This window comes from Schistocerca gregaria, chromosome 2 (assembly GCF_023897955.1).
Source record: "Schistocerca gregaria isolate iqSchGreg1 chromosome 2, iqSchGreg1.2, whole genome shotgun sequence".
Classification (NCBI taxonomy): Eukaryota; Metazoa; Arthropoda; class Insecta; order Orthoptera; family Acrididae; genus Schistocerca; species Schistocerca gregaria.
The window spans coordinates 837,240,468-837,263,177 of NC_064921.1; the positions used below are offsets into that span (position 1 = coordinate 837,240,468).

The 22,710-nt window shown below is 43.3% G+C and overlaps 1 protein-coding gene across 1 annotated transcript in view; it reads left to right on the plus strand.

Annotated features, from left to right (window-relative positions):
- Nucleotides 1-21,055: 21,055 nt before the first annotated feature.
- LOC126335190 (uncharacterized) overlaps nucleotides 21,056-22,710 on the plus strand; it is a 412,008-nt gene continuing 410,353 nt past the window's right edge. The window contains exon 1 of the mRNA XM_049998189.1: nucleotides 21,056-21,557. Within this exon, the coding sequence (XP_049854146.1) occupies nucleotides 21,538-21,557 (20 nt within the window). The 5' untranslated portion in view covers nucleotides 21,056-21,537. The remainder of the gene's footprint in view (nucleotides 21,558-22,710) is intronic.

The window sequence follows — 22,710 nt, forward strand, 5'->3', positions numbered from 1 at the left end:
AGGCCTGTGAAAAAAAGCGCGAATACCCTGACGCGTTGAGAAAAAAATTCTTATTGGTTTTATAGAAGAACAGCTATGCTGCGAAACTAAATTTAAATGATGTGCATAACACTGAGTGAAACGAACTTGTGGGGCAATTTCACGGACCTTCGCTTGCAGGTCATTTAGTTCCACTGCCAGACAGAAAGCACCAACATAGATTGCGGCCATCGGTTTGTTCTTCATTTCATAATTTTGAAACACGATTTCAGCACAGTGAATAAAGAAACTTGGTTAACATCATGAAATTTAAGAAAATGTTCTTAAATGTCGTCTTTGTAGTCCACCATACTCACAATAGCAGAGTGTTACTTGCCCAAAACGTCTGTTGCTTCATCCACAATGCGAGCATAAAATGAGATTCTGACTGAGGTTGAACGTACTCTTATATCTTCACAAATCGACTCATTTACACATGCAACCAGTTCGTTTTGAACAGTTTTCGAGAATCGCCAGAAGAAGTCCATTTTATTCCAGTGTGCTATCAGATTTTCATTTTTGTTTAGCATAAGTTAAAAAAGGGCTCTGAAATTTTCGTGGTTCAGGGAACCTTCTGTCTCATCATAACCTCTGAAACCTATCTGCTGCTTATACAAAAAGCTTGTGACATCAATTAGAATTCTGATGATGTCTATTGCGTCTGATTTTTATCTGATTGTAATGTTCCTGAAGTAGCTCTGAAATACTAAACACTTGTTTGGATAGTTTTTGAAATGTAATATTACTATTTAGATGAACTTCAAAACTACGCTTTGCCAAACCTCTAAACACGTTCTTCAGAGTGTCGAAACCCTCAGTGGACCATACGTACACAGATTTTCTTACGCTTAAGAGCAAACATGGCCAGCAGAATAATTTTCCTTTCATAGAGCTAGCAAGTAACCATTTGTGTGGCTCATACATGAGGTTTGGAATGCACGTGTTTCAAAAATGTTTCAAATGGGTATAAGCACTGTGGCACTAACATCTGAAGTCATCAGTCCCCTAGACTTAAAACTACTTAAACCTAGCTAACTTAAGGACATCACAAACATCCATGCCCGAGCAGGATTCGAACCTGCGACCGTAGCAGCAGCGCTGTTCCGGACTGAAGCGCCTAGAACCGCACGGCCACATCGGACGGCGCACATGTTTCGAATATATCTATCTGAAGAAGGTGTAATGCTGATGTTCTTTAAAATTTCATCTTTGGAAAACGAAAGACACTGCAAGGAAGTAATGATGTCCTCACTTTAAAGCGTTACGTAAGTACTAGTACAAGGTTGGGCCTTCTCTACATTCACTGCACACAAGACAATTAACGTGAGAAACCTAGGGAGGCAGTAGCACGGCAGCTAACCTCCTATGAAATGAAGGTGCACGGCAACGTGGCCCAGGCAACCAGTACCTTCCCTTCTCCAGTTTCCATTAGTGAGACAGTGCAAATGAAATGACAAAATTTCAGAGACTTTACTGCTCTCATACAGATATGATTTTAAGTATATTGACTGGAGCGGCGAGTGAAAATTTGTGCCAAGGTATGGAATCGAAACCGGGTATCCTAAATATAGGGAGGTGCCGTAGCCACTAAGCCACCTTGGCACAGCAGTTCAGTTCACACATCTTCACTGATTACCGTGGCATGATTCCCTCCTCGATCCAAGTTCTCACTGCCGCCCCTGTCTACTTTAAGTCTTCTGAACCAGATGGTATACCAATCAGGTTCCTTTCAGAGTATGCAGAAACAATAGCGTCTTTCTTAGCAATCACATACAACCGCTCACTTGACGAAAGGTCTGTCCTTAAAGACTGGAATGTAGCACAGGTCACGCCAGTATTCAAGAAAGGAAATAGGAGTAACCCATAGAATTACAGAACCGTATCAGAGACCTCAAATTGCAGTAGGATTTTGGAGCATATACTGTAGTCGAACATTATGGATCTCATTGAAGAAAATGACTTATTGATACATAACCAACACGGATTCAGAAAATATCGTTTTTGTGCTCTTTATTCCCATGAAGTAATGAGTGCTGTCGACCAGGGATCTCAGATCTATTCCATATTCCTAGATTTCCAGAAGGCTTTTGATGCCGTTTCTCACAAGCGACTATTAATCAAATTGCGTACATATAGAGTGTAGTCTCAGTTGTGTGACTGAATTCATGATGTCCTCTCAGAGAGGTCACAGTTCGTAGTGATAGACGGTCGAGTAGAACTGAAGTGATATCTGGCGTCCCGCAAGGTAGTGTCATAGGCCCTCTGCTGTTCCTCATTTACATAAACAACCTAGGTGACAATCTGAGCAGCACCTTTAGATTGTTTGCAGATGACGCTGCAATTTACGGTATAGTAAAATCATCAGACCATCAATTCCAATTACAAAGTCAACATAGATAATATTTTGGGGAAGGCGAAACGAAGACTGCGCTTTGTTGTCAGAACACTTAGAAGATGCGAAAAACCGACTAAAGAGACAGCCTACATCACACTAGTCCGTCCTCTGCTGGAATATTGCTGCGCGGTGTGGGATCCTTACCAGGTAGGGTTCACGGAGTGCATCGAAAAAGTGCAAAGAAGGGCAGCTCGTTTCGTGTTATCGCGCAATAGGGGTGAGAGTGCCACTGATATGATACGCTAGTTAGATCAGATTAGATTAATACTTGTTCCATAGAGATCATGAATACGACACTTCGTAATAATGTGGAACGTGTCAGGTTAATAAAACGTGTCTATACAAGATATTAAATTAGACAAAATATTACATGACACTCAAAATTACCCACTTACTATATCCAAAAATTCATCTATTGAGTAGAAGGAGTTGCTATTAAGAAATTCTTTTAATGTCCTTTTAAATGTTATATGGCTGTCTGTCAGACACTTGATGCTATTAGGTAACTGATCAAAGATTTTTGTGACAGCATAATTTACCCCCTTCTGAGCCAAAGTTGGCGTGGCAGTCACTGAACCAAAGGCGGTTTTCTTTTCGGCGAGATCTATTTACGAAATTTCACCAGCTTTCTCTTCCGAATGTAGGCAGAAATGATCATCATAATAAAATAAATCAGAGCTCGAACGAAAAGATTTAGGTGTTCCTTTTTCCCACGCACCGTTCGAGAGTGGAATGGTAGAGAAGTATCATGAAAATGGTTCGGCGAACTATCTGCCAGGCAGTTACGTGTGAATTGCAGAGTAACCATGTAAATATAGACGTAGATGTACATTCCCCTGTGCACACGAACATAATTGCTGAGGTTCCCCATGTTGTGGAATCGAACCTCAGCATCGAACGTGAGTGCGTGATCCAGTCTGAAACCCAGGTGCAAGCAGTTATACAAATGAAATGACACAATTCAGAGACTGGGGCCGAGGAGAGCGGCATGCCAGGGTAATCAGTGTAGTTGTGTGAACCACTACGACCAAGCTGGCTTAGTGGCTAACGCACATGCCCAGTAAACAGGGGTCCCCGATTCGATTCCTGGCCTTGGTACAAATTTTCGCCCACCACTTCAGTCTTTATACATAAAATCATATCTGGGCGAGGCCAGTAAACTCTCTGAAACTGTGTCATTTCATTTGTTGAGTACCTGCACTTGGCTTCCAGGCTGGATCCTACCTTTATGTTTGATGCTGAGGTGCTATTCCAGAACATGGCAAGCGTCGGCCGTTCTGTTCTTGTGTAAGGGGAAATTTAAAGTAGACTGGGGCGGCTGTGGGAATTTGTATTGAGGTGGGAGGCGTGCCAGGGTAATCCGTGCAGTTGTGGTAACCGCTGTGCCAAGGTGGCCTAGTGGCTAACGCACCTGCCCAGGTAGCAGGAGTCCCGGGTGCGATTCCCGGCCTTGGTACAAATTTTCAAGCACCGCTTTGGTCTACAAATATGAGAGTAACATAATGGTTACCAGGGCAACCGAGCGTTTACAGGTGGTCTGACGTGTGTCTGGCCTCTTCGCCATACGCTTCACGCCTCAGTCAGCTTTGGGTTAGCGAAAAGCTTTCGCACATTGACTTGCTCTCTAGTGCTGGAGGTTCAGGAGAAATTATATAACATCCTTTGCCCTTCTTGACAAAAGTGCACAAAGGTTTATGCCAAAAATAAAGTCCTCTAGTAGTCAAAGTTTAAATGACCAACACCCTCCATACACTCAGACATCACGGCAGACTTGTTGCCAATTGTCCTGAGTATATAATGGCGCGAAATTCAGACAGTAGGTATGCAGTGGGCTTTGCAATGCACTCTGCATTGTTGCCATATTTCCCCCTCCCTCCACGATCTTTCTTGAAGGTAATTCACTGCCGCCAGCCTTTTCCCCTCTCAGTTCCCCATCCACGACATAGGCCAATAGCCCTATGTACAAAATGGAGGGAAATTCAAAAACCTGTGGACAATTCAGAATAGCCCAATTGTGCTAGAGGAATTAGGGCTGTTGGCCATCTGCCGGTGACAGTTCTAAGCACAGAGACAGTGAAGCATACTGACAATATTCCACTGCTCAAAGAGAAGTCCATGAAAGTAGGGATTCGTCATTAGACTTTGTGTAATATTTAACAAACCCTAAAGTAAGAGGAAAACGAATGTATGCTTCCATTTGAGTCAAGATTTCTCATGTCTCAGAGGTCATTAAGTGAGATGTGAATCATTATTCTGCATTTCGCAAATCAGTTTTTCTGTAAACATATGCATTACGGTTTCACGATGAGAATGTCAACACACTTGCGATTTACTTTCATACCTTCCACTCGTCTGATTGCATCAATAGAAAGCACATTGTGCTATATTTATGTTGTAGTAGATGAAGAAACTGTTGTCTAGATCATCATATTGTTATCATTCTCAGAGAACTGTCATCGCAAAAATATTGGGAAGCAGAAATATCACTGCACTCCTTTCAAACTTTACCAGGGCCACGGCTGCTATAGGCAACTGTAAAGGATAATAGCATGTCAGGGCGTTTTAATGGGTAAATACATTCACAGGGGTCAGGCCAGCATAGGGCTTCGCTGCATGAGTACAGACTAAGTCTCCAACGAATTTGTGCAGTGCTATCCAGCTGATTATACTTTAAAATATGAGACTAAGGGTTGTAGGATTGTGTTTAATCATTGTCACAACTGCATGTTCTGTAAACTTTAGCATCAATATTTCATGAAAAGAATGTCCACCTGCTGAGGCATGTAATATCGATCATCTATAGATTCGCGGCTGTAACGGTCACGTCAGTTTGTGCAGCCAGATAGCGTGTCGCTCATTCTAAAAACTGAGGTGTGTTTAAGGCCTTAGGAATACATCTGTGTAAGCACCTCTTTAGTGGGGCGCTGGAAAGTACTGTATGTCCCAACAAGCTCGAGATGTACATAGCGAAGTAATTACAGTGGGCGAGATCGCTGAGCATTGGGTACAATTGCAGTAACTGAAGTGTTTCAGCATTCAGCACGATACGACTTCGTACAGCTATCAAGTGCAAAATAACGTTGCCAACAGTAGTAGGGGTTCACTACCTGTAGAACACAGTAGGTGTTTGCCTGACTCCAAACTCCAGGTACAGACTGGCTCTAGCCTGTTTGTTGGATACCATATACCATCCGATGTCGTACGTTATGTTGCCTCCTGTCGCACCCTTACGCGTAGTGTTCACTAGGCCCCTGAACACGCAGTCTGCCACCGATCTGCTGAACATAGAGTCACCAGCGTATTGGGGCCTCTCTGAGCGGAACCAGCTCTGTGCAGATTAGGTGGTTGATAGACTTGGCGTGATATAATGCCACTAGTATGATCCTTTGGCAAGGAACAGTATGGAATTTAAAAAAAAATGTCAGTGCACACCTCTCCCAATCTTATCATACTATACACAACAGTGACAAGTGTTTTACAACCATGCATGTTGCACCAGCGAACTATACAGTTTTTAGGTTAGAACAAATGTTCTAGTCCCGACAGCCAGACGGTTTACCATAATGTTAAACTTAGGATAAGTGAATTTCTCACCATTCTAATCTTAGAAGAACTTTCCCGCCATCTAAAACTTAAGAGAAGTGAGCTCCTAGGTTTCGATTTTACTGCAGGGTGGGTTACATTGTATAAACTGTGATGTCGGAAGGCAATTTTGTTAATTTTGTACAGCTGCACTAGCAAGCTTGTAGGGCTTCTAGTTTTTGAACTGAATTGAATTATTATTGAATTTGAATGGAACTGGGTAACTTCACACAAGTAGGGCAATCTGTTCACAGTCCTGTCTCGCAATTTTCCAGAATGATGATGAAAGGATGAGTACAACACAAACATCTATTCCCCGGGTGGAGAAAATCCTCCACCAGGCCAGTAATCGAACCCGGGACCCCGTGATCCACCCCTCGGTACAGTTGTCTGAGCTTGTGATCCAGGTTGCCTATCTACATTAGCTCCGTCCTCGGACGCACTAAGTATACCTACTGGTAGCAGTAGAGAACACCAGAAGATCCTGAAGAAGATCCCAGCCGACGGGTCGAAACGTAGATCATTTTAGAAGAAATATGACGCGGCCTAATAACCCAGAAGATTTTAACTTCTGTGATGGAGTTGTTCTAGGAACAGAGTGGTGAGTTCCAGTTGATGTGCTGGCCACCCAACTCATCAGATCTGAACCCCGATCGAACACATCTGGTATGTATTTAAACGTGGCGTCGACGCTCATCGCCCACCTCTAGGGGAGTTAGGTGAATTGTGTGTTCAGATGTGGTGCCAACTCCATCCAGCGATCTACCAAGGCCTCATTGCCTCACCTCTGTTACCCTTGCCAAAGGTAGACAGATCGACTCAGTGTTGAGTGGTACTTAAGACAGGTAAATAAATTAGTGAAATCAATGTGAAGTGAAGTAGAAATTAGAAAATAAATGAAAAACTTAGTTTAATTTAGAAGAATTACACACTGGCAAACAGCGGGCAGAGCAGCAGTGACAGAAGAGCCAATGGCCATGAAGTCAGCAAGTTTAGAAGAAGCCATCGCCCTCCCCACATAAGCGGACGCTGTCGATTCAGCGGTCAGGGCATCGCCCGACCGGCTGTCGTGTTTCTCAATTGTCACATGTGATCACAGGCCCTCGCCTACATTCCAAGAGCCAATGACCGACGATAAGAAGATTCTTCGAGAAGCTTTTCAACGTGACAGAAGAGGCAATGACCGTAAAGTCGTTCACCTCCAGTGAACTGAAGTGAATAAATGCGCGAGACGCAGTGGGCCCAAGAAGAGTAGTTTTCAGTTGAGTTTTGGAGCCGAAGACCGTCTTGCATGGAGAGAATACATCGTACACAGAAGCACCAAGTCCGCCGCTGTGATGGAATAGCAAGCCGCAGCCTCGCCGCCAGAAGACAGAAGTAAAAGGTATTTGAAGACCTACGTTTACGTACCCGGGTGACTCGTGAGGGCGGGAAGGAGACGGCCTCACATCAGCAGCCACCTATGAGCTGGGATGAAGATCTGACAGCCGAAGACTGGCAAGCGGGAGTCCGTTGTTCGAGTCCAGGACAGTGGCCTTCCCCCGCCGCGCCGCTCCGCTGGCCGACGCACAACACTGACACACGCGGCCGCTTAGACAAGAGAAACGCTGGGACGCCACATCCGAGGTACCACCGTCCGATGCACGACTTCGCTCGCAATAGCTAAACGAGCCACCTCTTATATACAGTAAGAAAACAGTTGTGCAACATTTTCAATAAAAGGTATCTTATGTAAAAATGCTGTTTCATTCTACGTCATAACCGAGACACGGTAGAACCCACCCTGCCCACATGTTAAGAGAGAAAAAGTAACTATTTTAGTGTTTTTGACCTTGACATAATGCTTTAGAATCAAATGCCATTTGCAGTAATGCTCATCCTGACAATTGACTAGCATCAAAAGAGAAAACCCAGTTACATTTAGTGTCAGAAGTGTTACACTCAGGAAGTCGGGATGAGGGGTACACTTAGCATGGAAGATGTCACTCCTTAAACACAACTACCAAAACAATAAATTAACAATTTATTCAAGACAATATTTATAAAATAGCTAAGAGACAATCAACACGCGGCCATCTTTAAGACAATAACAAAATTAAGCAAGGCAGCGAATTATAATTGCCAAGACTAACTTAAAGAGATGAGCCACAAAGATTTCAATAGTTAAAGGAACAATAAATTACAATCTGGAGGTGATTTAAACGTTACCAATTGATACAATTTATTCGCAAGCAATTTAATTTTTTTAAATATACATGAAACACTTTAAAGTTTACCAAACGGGCAGTGACGCCAGACAGCCCTGGGCAAATGTTGACTTGACTTAAAATGCCTGAAGCAGCAGACCAGCCGGGGCCCACCCGGGAGTCACTGCCCACTAGACGGCACGTCACAGCCTCTGTGCACCGAAGCGGGGCGTGGCGCCGCTCCCACACACCCCAACTCGCGGAAAACTGGAACACAAACACACCGCAGAAGACACGGCAAACAGTAACCAAACATTAACTAAGATAAGTTAAGAAATCAATAAATAACAATATAAATGAGGAAGCAATTGCTCTAATACTGAGTGAGTGCATTCAAATAAATACACGTATGTAAGGGAACTACGAATGGATAACTAGCTTTACAAAATACGAGTCCTTACTGCTAAGTGAGTGAGTGTTTTCAAATAAATGCACTTATATAAGTGACTCAAATTTTACAGCAATATACAAGGGACGTCGACTTCATGGCAATCAAAACACACTGAAAATCTCATACAGACAATACATAAACTGGATACTGTCCCAAAAAGCCAAGAAATATAACACACACCTTCGTGCTAATAGCTTCATAATAGTAATGCAACCAGCGGATTTTTTAAAGGAATCGGTAATTGCTGGTCTCCATGCTGCCACACACTTTGCCGTCCGCTCCTACTTCAACAGTGCGTACATTAGGGCAACCAAGCAACAAGTAGACTCGCTGGAACGCCAATGGTTCAGGGAAAGAAGGCACAGAAATCACTTACACCTTCGATAGGGAGCGTTGTTCGAGATGGTCTCCAGGATGGGACTCACCGAGAAAACAGGCACCAAGGCAATGCGACGAACTACGCCCGGAGTTGACATCAGATCCACCACAAACTCGAGACCGCCTTACGAGGTAGTCCCGGCGTGCCGCTGCTGCCCGAGCACGCGTGTTTTCGTCTTTCGTCCACCCAAGCGCGTCCTTGCGTCCCGTAGCGAGTCCAACACCAACTGCCGCGAGCCCAAAACACCCGTGAGATCACAACAGGGGAAAATATCCCAGTACAGCCGGGTAATCGATAGTGTCGAGCCAAAGAGTTGGTGGCCAGAAAAGGCGCACCACGGCTCAATCGAATATTAGGTAGGTGGCTATAATGTTCCAGCTGATGAGCGTGTAGATCTACTTTCAGCAAGACTGACGCCCGTGATTTTCATACAGCTGTAAGCCTGATATGGTTTGCATTTTAAGTACTTTTTGTTCACGATCAACAATTCTCTCATCCCTCAAAGCATGTACCTTTGCTCCTGACTCATCCGGCAAATGTTTTGTGGTCGCAGGAGTACATTCATTACGGCTCTTCTGTCTTTGCACCATTCCCATTTTCGACACTGGCGTTCCCGTACCTGTGCTGAACACACAAAACTTACGCAAGGTTGAGAAAGCTTCCAGAAACTGGCAAACACTTGCAGGAAAATACAAGAATCTGTTTCCACTATCTTGTGGAGGCTACTTCTGGAAGTGGCCTTGCAACCGGACACTCGGTTCAATGAGGCTTGCACGCGTAGTAAGTCATATGGACAGTGGCAGACAGGGGCTAATTCAGCTAATTGCCGCCGGCCGGTGTGTCCGAGCGGTTCTAGGCGCTTCAGTCTGGAACCGTAGGTTAGAATCCTGCGTCGGGCATGAATGTGTGTGATGTCCTTAGGTTAGTAAGTTTTAAGTAGTTGTAAGTTCTAAGTCTAAACCAGGCCCCGGGAGCAGACAACATTCCATTAGAACTACTGACAGCCTTGGGAGAGCCAGTCCTGACAAAACTCTACCATCTGGTGAGCAAGATGTGTGAGACCGGCGAAATATCATCAGACTTCAAGAAGAATATAATAATTACAATCCCAAAGAAAGTAGGTGTTGACAGATGTGAAAATTACAGAACTAACAGTTTAATAAGTCACGGCTGCAAAATACTGACACAGATTATTCACAGACGAATGGAAAAACTAGTAGAACCCGACCTCGGCGAAAATCAGTTTGGATTCCGTAGAAATAGCGGAACACGTGAGGTAATACTGACCCTACGACTTAGAAGCTAGATTAAGGAAAGGCAAACCTACGTTTCTAGCATTTGTAGACTTAGATAAAGGTTTTGACAGTGTTGACTGGAATACTCTCTTTCAAATTCTGAAGGTGGCAGGGGTACAATATAGGGAGCGAGAAGCTATTTACAATTTGTACAGAAACAAGATGGCAGTTATAAGAGTCGAGGTACATGAAAGGGAAGCAGTGGTTGGGAAGAAGTGAGACAGGGTTGTAGCCTCTCCCCGATATTTTTCAATCTCTATATTGAGCAAGCAGTGAACGAAACAAAAGAAAAATTCAGAGTAGGTATTAAAATCCATGGAGAAGAAATTAAAACTTTGAGGTTTTCTGATGACATTGTAATTCTGTCAGGCACAGCAAAGGACTTGGAAGAGCAGTTGAATGGAATGGATAATATCTTGAAAGGAGGATTTAAGATGAACATCAACAAAAGCAAAACGAGGATAATGGAATGTAGTCGAATTAAGTCGGGTGATGCTAAGAGAATTAGATTAGGAAATGAGGCACTTAAAATAGTAAAGGAGTTTTGCTATTTGTGGAGCAAAATAACTGATGATGGTCGAAGTAGAGAGGATATAAAATGTAGACTGGCAATGGCAAGGAAAGCGTTTCTGAAGAAGAGTAATTTGTTAACATGGAGTATAGAGTTAAGTGTCAGGAAGTCGTTTCTGAAAATATTTGTATGGTGTGTAGCCATGTATGGAAGTGAAACATGGACGATACATAGTTTAGACAAGAAGAGAATAGCAGCTTTCGAAATGTGGGGCTACAGAAGAATGCTGAAGATTAGATGGGTATATCACATAACTAATGAGGAAGTATTGAATAGGACTAGGGAGAAGAGAAGCTTGTGGCACAACTTGACTAGTAGAAGGGATTGGTTGGTAGGACATGTTCTGAGGCATCAATGGATCACCAATTTAGTATTGGAGGGCAGCGTGGAAGGTAAAAATTGTAGAGGGAGACCAAGAGATGAATACACTGAATAAGCTTGCACAGGATAGAGTATCATGGAGAGCTGCATCAAACCAGTCTCAGGACTAAAGACCACAACAACAACAAGCTCTAGGGGACTGATGACAAAATGGCTCTGAGCACTATGGGACTTAACTGCTGTGGTTATCAATCCCTTAGAACTTAGAACTATTTAAACCTAACTAACCTAAGGACTTCACACACATCCATGCCCGAGGCAGGATTCGAACCTGCGACCGTAGCGGTCGCGTGGTTCCGGACTGTAGCGACTAGAACCGCTCGGCCACTCCGGCCGACGGGATTGATGACCTCAGAAGTTAAGCCCCATAGTGCTCAGAGCAAATTAGTCCAAACACTAGTCTTGCTAATGTTTGCTTCTCTGATGTAGTTCAATACGGCACAAATAGTGAAAATTCGAGATGCCTCTAGCTGTTGATGAATGCTTGCGTTAGATACGTGTGCAATATACGATTGTATGATCATATCAGTCCGTCATACTCCCAGCTAGGTTGGATACTCCCACATAAGGTACGCGATCTCCACACGATGTGCTTACTTCATCGATTTCTTAGTCACTGGTTCCCCCAATACTTATCTTCTCGCATTAAACACCCATCATCATTCCACAACCGCAATAGCAGATCGGATACGTATAGCATCTTGGCTGTGCCTTTACAGAACACAAAATCTTTCTCCGTGTCATTCTCCATATCAGCCGTACGACTATGGAACGCGCTCCCCTGTGATCTGCGTCTTATCCAGAACCCTCAACATTCAAGAGGGAACTCAAAACTTACATATTAGGGACGGTATAGCCAACATTGTTGTGCCCCTCTCGTCTCTTTCTTTCTCCTCTCTATCATAGCTTCGAATTTTACCATTCTATTTCTCTTCCTCTAACCTAGCTACCTCTTCTATATCTCTTTCACCCCATTCTATCTTCTTATGTCTCTGCTCGATGTGAATAACTCACAAGCAGCAAGAACATAACGAGAAAATCCCCAACTAGCAATAGGACTGACATTCATGTTGTTGTTGTTGTGGTCTTCAGTCCTGAGACTGGTTTGATGCAGCTCTCCATGATACTCTATCCTGTGCAAGCTTCTTCATCTCCCAGTACCTGCTGCAGCCTACATCCTTCTGAATCTGCTTATTGTATTCATCTCTTGGTCTCCCTCTACGATTTTTACCCTCCACGCTGCCCTCCAGTACTAAATTGGTGATCCTTCGATGTCTCAGAACATGTCCTACCAACCGATTCCTTCGTCTCGACAAGTTGTGCCACAAGCTTCTCTTCTCTCCAATTCTATTCAATAAATCCTCATTAGTTATGTGATCTACCCACCTAATCTTCAGCATTCTTTTGTAGCACCACATTTCGAAAGCTGCTATTCGCTTCTTGTCTAAACTATTTATCGTCCACGTTTCACTTCCGTACATGGCTACACTCCATGCAAATTCTTTCAGAAACGACTTCCTAACATTTAAATCTATACTCGATGTTAACAAATTTCTCTTCTGCAGAAACGCTTTCCTTGCCATTGCCAGTCTACATTTTATATCCTCTCTACTTCAACCATCATCAGTTATTTTGCTCCCCAAATAGAAAAACTCCTTTACTATTTTAAGTGTCTCATTTCCTAATCTAATTCTCTTAGCATCACCCGACTTAATTCGACTACATTCCATTATCCTCGTTTTGCTTTTGTTGATGTTCATCTTATATCCTCCTTTCAAGACACTGTCCATTCCGTTCAACTGCTCTACCAGGTCCTTTGCTGTCTCTGACAGAATTACACTTTCATCAGCAAACCTCAAAGAAAAATATGTTTACTTTCATATACATAGTCAGTAATGTTATTATTATTATTATTAATATTGATTGTTATAATTATTTTTTGATTATTATAATTATCCATGTACTACTGTTATAATCTCAATTTTTTCTTTAATATTAATACTGTATAACACGTGGTACGTCCATAATGTTCTGTATGCCTGGTTAGGTGTAAGAGAGGGCCTGAAGGCCCTAATCTTGCCAGGTAAAATAAATGCATAAAATAAAATAAAAATAAATAATTGCTGTTGTTCTCTTCACTTCTACTGATCACCGTCTTCAGTTCTCTGTCGTCAATCTACATTCTGTATTGAGTCACCTGCCGTTTCTATTCAACCCTTCCTTTCTTACACTTGACCGGCTATCTCGCCTAGGAATCTTAGCATAGATATACTCTTTACTTGCGCATTTGTTCAAAACTGGTTTAAATGGCTCTGAGCACTTCGGCACTTAACATCTGAGGTCATCAGTCTCCTAGAACTTAGAACTACTTAAACCTAACTAACCTAAGGACATCACACATATCCATGCCCGAGGCAGGATTCGAACCTGCGACCGCGCTTTTGTTCATTTTATCTTTTTCCCCTTCACTGTGTCTTAGACGTACAAGATAAACAGCACCGGAAATCTGCATCTACACTTACATCTGGATTCACGCGATATTAATTCCTCACATTCTTTAAACAAACTTAACTTTTTTATATCTTTCACTTCCTTTATACCAATTTTCTCGTCGTAGATGGAAGTTATTTATCTATCCATTTATCGCATCTGGCACGATTAGGATCTTTAACTTCTTGCATCTTGCCAGATATCATTAGTAACTCATATTACAAGACATATAGTACATGAAAAATATACAATGATGATAATAATAGTTGTTGTAGTTGTAATAGTAATAATAATAAAATAATAATAGTAATAATAAAAATAAAAATAATAGTACACTTAGTGATGAGTATATAGAGTTCAAGAAATATCAGTCTTGTTAACAACGTGGTAAGCAATTTCCTCGTTATGTTCTTGTCGAATGTAAGTAATGACGTCTAACAGATGTGTAAGGCATCAGCACAGAAGGAATCAGTATGTTGAAGACTGGTAAGAAGAATCGCTAAAAATAATATGGAAGGCTAGTAGATGAAACGGATGACGAAAACAGAAATAGAAAGGGATTATAAAAGCATGGAAAATTTACATCCTGGCAGGAATAATGCTTCCCTGTTGGAAAGAAAACAGCTGTTATATGAGGAGAGGTAAACTACGTCGATGATAACTCATTAAGCTTTAATCACCTCTTTCAAGCAGAGTTGTTTTGAACAAGACGCAGGTTACAGGGCAATACTATCAGGATCGAATGGTTTAAATGGAGAAGGGGTTGGAGTAAGATTGCGAAGGTACAGCCAAGACACCGAATGTATCCCATGTGGTATTACTGTTATGGAATGATGATAAGTATTTTATGATGTGAAAAGAGGAGTTAATGACACCAGTGATCAACAAACCTACAAAGAGTCAATCACATCAACTATATGGTTGCATATAGCCTATTTGAGCATAGAAAGCACAGAACGTCACACGGATCTTATGCAGCCATTCATAGCTATCTCGAGTCGTCTCGTTGACTTACATCACAGTAGTAAATATTTGAAGCACTGAAGAATCGATCTTTTTTTTGTTTGTTTAATGTGAGGTGAAACTATTTTTCTAAATTTTTCAGTGTCATTTGGATAAGAGGTTTCCTCAACATTTCAGTTTGTACTTACAAATTCAGATGCTCATCCAAGATTACATAGATATGTTTTGCTCTTTTTTGGTGAAGTGACTGGACGCCATTAAGAAGTAATGGAAGCACTGTTTCACGAATGTGTTCTCTGGTAAGCTATAGGTGGGATTTAAGGACTACTTGTGACATCTTAAAGTTTAGTTTAAGACCCAGGTTTTGAGTTCATTGTGGTACTGAAAAAAATTCGTCATTCATACCTGATACTGCAGCAGCAATATTGGTATGGCAGGCTCTTGGATGCTACTGGATGTCGTCACTTGGAGTTTGTTACAAGAATTCGGCACAGATGAAGTATCATTAATGTGTGGTCAGAAAATCAATGGACCAAGAAATGAACTCTGCACGACTCCAGAAGCATAGTCGTCTCGTTGACATCTCTTTCTGACCGAATGTAAAGTGATAGTCTTATACCGTTTGGGTGATGTATCGTAAGCCTAGAAGAAATTAAGCACTGTTAACATGGTCTTGTCATGGCTGTCTAACCCATACATTATCCCGTCAGTGACTTTGATTAACGCTGCTGTTGCGCTACGGTGTTTTCCGCATTCTGACCGATACTTACAGTGGATGTAAGATTTAAGGTAATCTTTCAGCTGTTCATGAACAATGCACACCAGGGCTTAAGATGCAGCGGATTATGTGCCGACATTGCGCTCGATAATGGAAGCGAGATTTAAGAAAACACGACTTCATTGAACGATGTGCTCGATAATGTAAGCGAGAGTTAAGTAGAACACAAGACGAGTTCATTAGATTTGTCGACTTTGACTAACTTTTCACTATGTAAAATGGAACAAGACTCGGCCTAATAACCCAGATTTTAACTTCAGTGACAACGGCCACGAAAGCCTGCGGACTTACGTAACTCCATCATACTCCTAACGTTGTCACGTGGCACATTATCTTGTTGAAAATGCCACTGCCGTCGGGAAACATAACCACCATGAACAGGTGTAGGTAGTGCGCAGCCAGTGTTCCCCAGAGCATAATGGAGTCCCCGCCAGCTTGTCTCCGTCCCATAGTGCAGGTGTCAAGGAGCTGTTCCCCTCGAAGACGGCGGATTCGCGCCCTCCCATCGGCATCACGAAGACGGTATCGAGATTCGTCTCACCATTCAACTCTCTGCCAGTGCGCCAACGTCCAGTGGCGATGGTCACACGCCCACTTCAGTCGCAGTTGTCGCTGTCATGGTGTTAACATTGACGCACGAATGGGTCGTCGGCTGCACAGACTATCAAAAGATGTTATTGTCAGAATTGGTTCAAATGGTTCAAATGGCTCTGAGCACTATGGGACTTAACTTCTAAGGTCATCAGTCCACTAGAACTTAGAACAACCTAAACCTAACTAACCGAAGGACATCACACACATCCATGCCCGAGGCAGGATTCGAACCTGCGACCGTAGCGCATTAAAGTCTGATGTAAGTTCGGGCACAGTTGGTCGCCTGTCCGTGTTTTTTCAATCTGCCCAGCTTTCGATATCCGACATGTATAATGAGGGGTGGCCGCCCAACCCCAAGACGTTTTTTGGGCGTGGTTTCACCTTGGTTTCGCTGCGTGTTGGTGACACTCACCAAATCACTCCTCGAACACCGGACAAGTCATGCAGTTTCCGAAATGCTCGTGCCCAGCCTTCGGGCCATCACAATCCGCCCACGGTCAAACTCAGATAGATAGCTCGCGTTCCCCATTCTACACACGGACAGCACGCTCACCGATACTACATGCACCGTGCGTATGTCTGACTAGGAGTTATTCCTCGCCAGCTGACGCTATTATCGCCTGGACGGGTTTGTATCGATAATAGGTCGGTGGCCATAATGGTGTTGGTGCTCACGTCTTGTTGCGAAAGGAATTCCTCCAAGTATTCTGGTAACGCATTTTGAAGGAAATGAAGATGCCGTACTCTATTAAGACGGTTATCGAAAACAACTGTACCGGTGAAATGGTCATCGATAATACCTCACCTCAGGCTCAATGAGACACGTCGTTGACAATTTGTTCCCACAGCAGCATGCACGTTGTCATATGCCCGTCGGAGTGTTGTTGATACCGTTGCGAGAAGATGTTGACTAATCAGTGAACAGAATACGCGGAATGTAACGTGCCGTGCAAATGATCTCAGTTCAGCAACACAGCTGTAAAATCCATTGCAGGTAACGGTGGACTTTTTGAACATCTTTTGTGAGGAAATACACACAGATACAACATTAAACGACAATATTTCATTATTGTCACCTACATTTTTCCTCTTCCCCATTCTTTTTTCTGTAATTTCCTAGGAAACTGTTAAGAACAGGGCATATGTTCTCAGAATCTATAACACTGTCACACCTCAAAGCATGTAACTCTCCTCGTGACTCGGCCTGTGTAATTGGTCATCATCAGCCAAGGCAATGCGAGAGGAATTTATCGATTAATTTGTGTCACCAGAAGGGGAAGTAGAATGGCAGTACCGACGTCTTTAAATTTTAGCTACTTTTCTTAATGTTAGTGCAAAAATAAATTCATCACACCTATATCAAAAGTTATGAATATTAATAAAATATGTTTTTGAGTGGGGTCCGCCTTTAGCAAAACACTATTTTGTTTTGTCCCAGCAGACGTGTTTCACTACAGTTGCAGCAGCATCAGTGGGTTGTTTTTATTATTATGGCTGTTAAACGTAAGGAATGTTCTTCACTGTTTACATACATACAAATATTAGTTTCTAAATCTTAATTACAGGCTTTTGAGGAGCACATAAAATGGTGTATTCATAATTTCTTACAACATGGTATGGTTTTTCTGCTGTACTATGTTTTTATAGTGTCTGTTTTCCTTTACAATTCGTCACCTGCAACTCTATACAACTTAAAGTAGGCAAAAAATTTACGCAAAAAATACGGTTTTTTAAATTTTGTGGCTTTGCCTGAGATTAATAATTTATGTGAAAGACTGTGTGTGTGTGTGTGTGTGTGTGTGTGTGTGTGTGTGTGTGTGTGTGTCTATTTACATTGTGTTTCACTTACGGTTTCTTTTTTCGTCATCTTCCTCGTTGCCAAGTTCAGTGATTTGAGTTGTCATTTTCACTGTCTATCAGCTGTGATAACAAGATGACGGCCGGCCAGAGTGGCCGAGCGGTTCTAGGCGCTTCTGTCCGGAACCGCGTGACCGCTACGGTTGCAGGTTCGAATCCTGCCTCGGGCATGGATGTGTGTGACGTCCTTAGGTTAGTTAGGTTTAAGTAGTTCTAAGTTCTAGGGGACTGATGACATCAGATGCTCAGTACCATAGTGCTCAGAGCCAATTGAACAAGATGACGGACAGTGGAACAGTAGAACGTTTGAAACCAAGATGGCAGACAGTGAAACAGTTGAAGATGTCATTGGTGGTTGATTTGAATTTCTCAGAGAGAAAGAGACAGAGAGTTTGCATGTGTCTGTGAAAAGAAGACAAAGTGAGAGAGAGAGAGGAGAGAGAGAGAGAGAGAGAGAGAGAGAGAGAGAGAGAGAGAGTGTGTGTGTGTGTGTGTGTGAGAGAGAGAGAGAGAGAGAGAGAGAGAGAGAGAGAGAGAGAAGAGAGAGAGAGAGAGAGAGAGAGAGATTGTTTAAGACTTGGTGATACAGCTCTCGTCATGATTTTGCTCTGTTTTCGAATATTAAATGTACAATTGACAAGATATGTTCGAAACTTGTGAACAACATTCTCGGAGCGAGGTAATATAATTGTAGTACACTCAATAATTTTTACTGTTAACTGAAATGTGTACGTCTGAGTATCCATTTATTCTCACAAACATTTACTTTGTTCTTAACTTTTTATTTTTCATTGCGATTTTTCTTCAATAAAAGTGAGAACAATGCAATAGCGCTAACGGTCGCTCTGGTTTCCAAACACAACGCTGTAAACTTCCACTTCCCTACTTCATGGCGCGACTCTTGTAAAAACACTTTTGCAAGCACTTGCAGTAAAGGCCTGGAATTAGTTTGCCCAAGCGACTTGCAGAAGTAAGCTTGCGCAAGTTTAGTTCTAATGCAAACTCTTCAGCAAGTCCTTGCAAAAGTTACTTAGTAGTGGACACTAGCCTTTACCTACGAACTTGCTTCCGTACCAAAGACCACCATGATGTTGAAATATCCGTCATCCATCCAGTGACAGATGAGTCTACCTTGTACGAGGAGCAGTATCGTCAACCTTCACCACACCTACCTTTGGGCTATGGAGAATCTACATCATAAGGTGGCAGCGAACCATCAGCACCAGTTCAGCCACAAATGACAAATGCCTCGTGGTGACAGTCATCCTTTGACGAGCTTCCTTACAGAAGTAATATGTTACTACAATGAAGCGCCAAAGAAACTGGTGTAGGTATGCATATTCAAATACAGAGACACAGGTATGTAAACAGGCAAAAGACGGCGCTGTGGTCGGCAATGCCTGTGTATGACAACAAGCGTCTGGTGCCGTTGTTAGATCGGTTACTGCTTCTGCAATGACAGGTTATCAAGATTTAAGTGAGTTTGAACGTGGTGTTGTAGTCGGCGCACAAGCGGTGGGACACAGCATCTCCGACGTAGCGATGTAGAGGGGATTTTTCCGTACGACCATTTCACGAGTATACCGTGAATATCAGGTATCCGGTAAAACATCAAATCCCCAACATCGCTGCGGCCAGAAAAAGATCCTGCAAGAACGGAACACACGACGTCTGAAGAGAATTGATCAACCGGGCGGAACCCTTCCGCAAATTGCCGCAGATTTCAAAGCTGGGCCATCAACAAGTGTCAGAGTGCGAACCATTCAACGAAACATCATCGATATGTGCTTTCGGAGCCGAAGACAAACTCTTTGTACGCTTGATGACTGCACGACCCAAAGCCTTAAGCCTCGCCTGGGCCCGTCAAAACCGACGTTGGACTGTTGATGACGGCGAAGATGTTGCCTGGTCGGACGAGTCTCGTTTCAAATTGTATCGAGAGGATGGACGTGTACAGGTATGGGGAGAACCTCATGAATTCATGGGCCCTGCTTGTCAGCAGAGGACTGTTCACGCTGGTGGATGCTCTCTAATACTGTGGCGCGTGTGCAATTAGTGTGTTATGGAACACCTGATACGTCTAGATACGAATCTGACAGGTGACACATACGTAAGCATCCTGTCTGATCAGCTACATCCTCATTTTCATTGTGCATTCCGACGAGCAAGGGCTATTCCAGGAGGACAATGCGACAACCCTGCGCGTCCATAATTGCTACGGAGTGGCTCTAGGAACACTCTTCTGAGTTTAACCACCTTCTGCTGGCCACCATACTCCCCACACATAGACATTATTGAGCATATCTGGGATGCCTTGCAACGTGCTGTTCAGAAGAGAGCTCCATCCCGTCGTACTCTTCCGGATTTATGGACAGCTCTCCGGGATTCATGATGTCAGTTCCCCCAGCACTACTTCAGACATTAGTCGAGTCCATGCCACGTCGTGTTGCGGCACTTCTGCCGTGTTCGAGGAGGCCCTACACAATATTAGGCAGGTGTACCAGTTTCTTTGGCTCATCAGTGTATTTTGAATAGGACATGGCATTGGAAACATAATTATAATTATAAAGTGAGTAATCTATAAATTATGACGTCCTTTGAATAACATACGGAGTAGAAAAATTTACGATGGTTTAGAAAAGATGTAGCTTTTTTTTTCTCCATTCAGTATTCTAGAGTTTATTTTCATAAGAATCAGTGAAAACGCGTTCACATTTTGCTGTTTTGAATGAACATCTCACTGAACATGGCACAAAGATGCTGAAACATGGTTGGGCTTATATGAAAAAAGTTGTTTGTATAGGAGGCGGAACTTCTGTACAGTAAAAGGAATTTATTAGCTGTGACCTGAAGCGTGACCGCAAATAAAACTCACCCCCATATTCTACCAAACCCGTGTCCCGTGTCTTAACCATTGCACAGGCGTGATTACGCAGTCCAGAGGAATAAATGGAATACTGTGGCCTCAGGTTTGGCCCGACCGACCTTCCCTGCATCCGAAGCTCGCGAGATGTCCAGTGGAGTCGCGCCACCGGGGTGGCTGTAGTTGCCCCTCCGGCCGAGGGCGGCGCGGCGGGCGTCCGCGCGTCTTCTGTCGCCGCGCGCGCGTCTTCCCGGCAGTCGCGTCGCGTACTCCGCGCCGTCAACATCACAAGTCCGCATAGTCGTCTCTTGCTGCTTGGTAGACTCCGCTCCCGCGGACAGCGTACGTCCCACGTCGCCTTCAGGACTTACCGCGCTACCGGACACCCCGTCTCTCCGCATCCCCTCGCAAGAGGTTTTGGCCTAGCTTGACGAGATTTATTGCCCTTTCTTCCGCGGTTCCTTCCTTCTGCTTTCGAGATTTCGTGCGGAAGGCCAGCTATCCGTCTTTTGTCCTCGCCTGCGAGAGCTTTTTTTTTTCTTTTCCTTTTCTCCCGGCCAGAAGTACCTAATCCGGACCGGCCGTCGCTTTCTGTTGGCGCTGGGGACCGCCCCTCTGCGTCCGACACGACCCACAGTGGACGTTCCGCGCCACACACGCTGAGAGTGGCACGTGCTCCCGCCGAGGACCGGGTCACCACACCACCAGCCACGCCCCGCTGACCTGCCGGCAACATGCGCTTCTCCTCGCTCAGGTAAACCGACGCCCCCAATAATGCAACTACGACAAAATAATTGCCTGCAACGGGCAGTGATTGTTTTTAATACGCGAGTATATTTATCACATAATTTTATTATTACTACCAGTTCCTATTGCTTCAAGTCGTAATCAGGCGTAAGAAGCTTTTCAATTTCATTATCCATGCGAGTATATACATGACATCGCATATCAGTCTACATAACGCCAGAAACACGAATTGACCAGCAGAACTCAGTACACAATACTTAAACGCTGTGTGTATTCTAGGCATACAGTCCGTGTATTGAATTCTGTCGTTCACTTCGCATTTTTTTATGTGTTGTGCGATGGAACACGTTGCATGTATCTGCTGACAACGTAATTGAGGAACTTCTTGTGCTGATGATGACCAGTTACAGTCGAAACTGTTGTGTAGCAACAACCAAGATTTACAAAAAGCTGGGTGTGATAAATTCCTATTTTGGGCGAAGGTATGTCCAAGCTGTGGGGAAACAGCTACTGAAAAGATCTACATCTTTTTCCACCTTCCGTTTCTCCCCCTAACATTTCGACGATTATATGTGCAACATCGGCTTCTACATATTACCCTCTCGCTAAGACGATTTACACACTAGCAACATACGCTCAAACTTGCTATTTATATTAATCATTGAGCAGAAGAGCAGTGTTTTATTAATATGTTTGTTGATATTTTTTCACTCGGCAACTTATTTTGACATTTGCAATCGACAGGACAGTAAGGATAATGGAAAGAAGAAAACGAAGTATGACCAACGTTTAACGACCCGTAGACGACGAAGTCATTAGAAACGGAGAGCACGCTAGGATAGGAAAAGTCTGGGGAAAGTAAACTGGCCGTGTCCATTCAGAGGAAGTATCCTTATTTCTTAAGCCAATTACAGAAACGACCAAAAACCGAAATCTGGTTATTCACAAGTAGTTTTCAAATCTCCTGCTTTTCCTTACTGCGCCGTTCCGCTCGGTAGTCTGGTACATAGCCACAGTTACGTATAAAACAATAAACTATCAGCATCTGGTATACGTACGCAGTCAATAAATAAATCTCTGTTCCTGCAGCGTCCAGCAATGGATGTCGTGTGTGATTATGATGATGACGGTCATTATTATTAAACATTCATTTTTGTGCT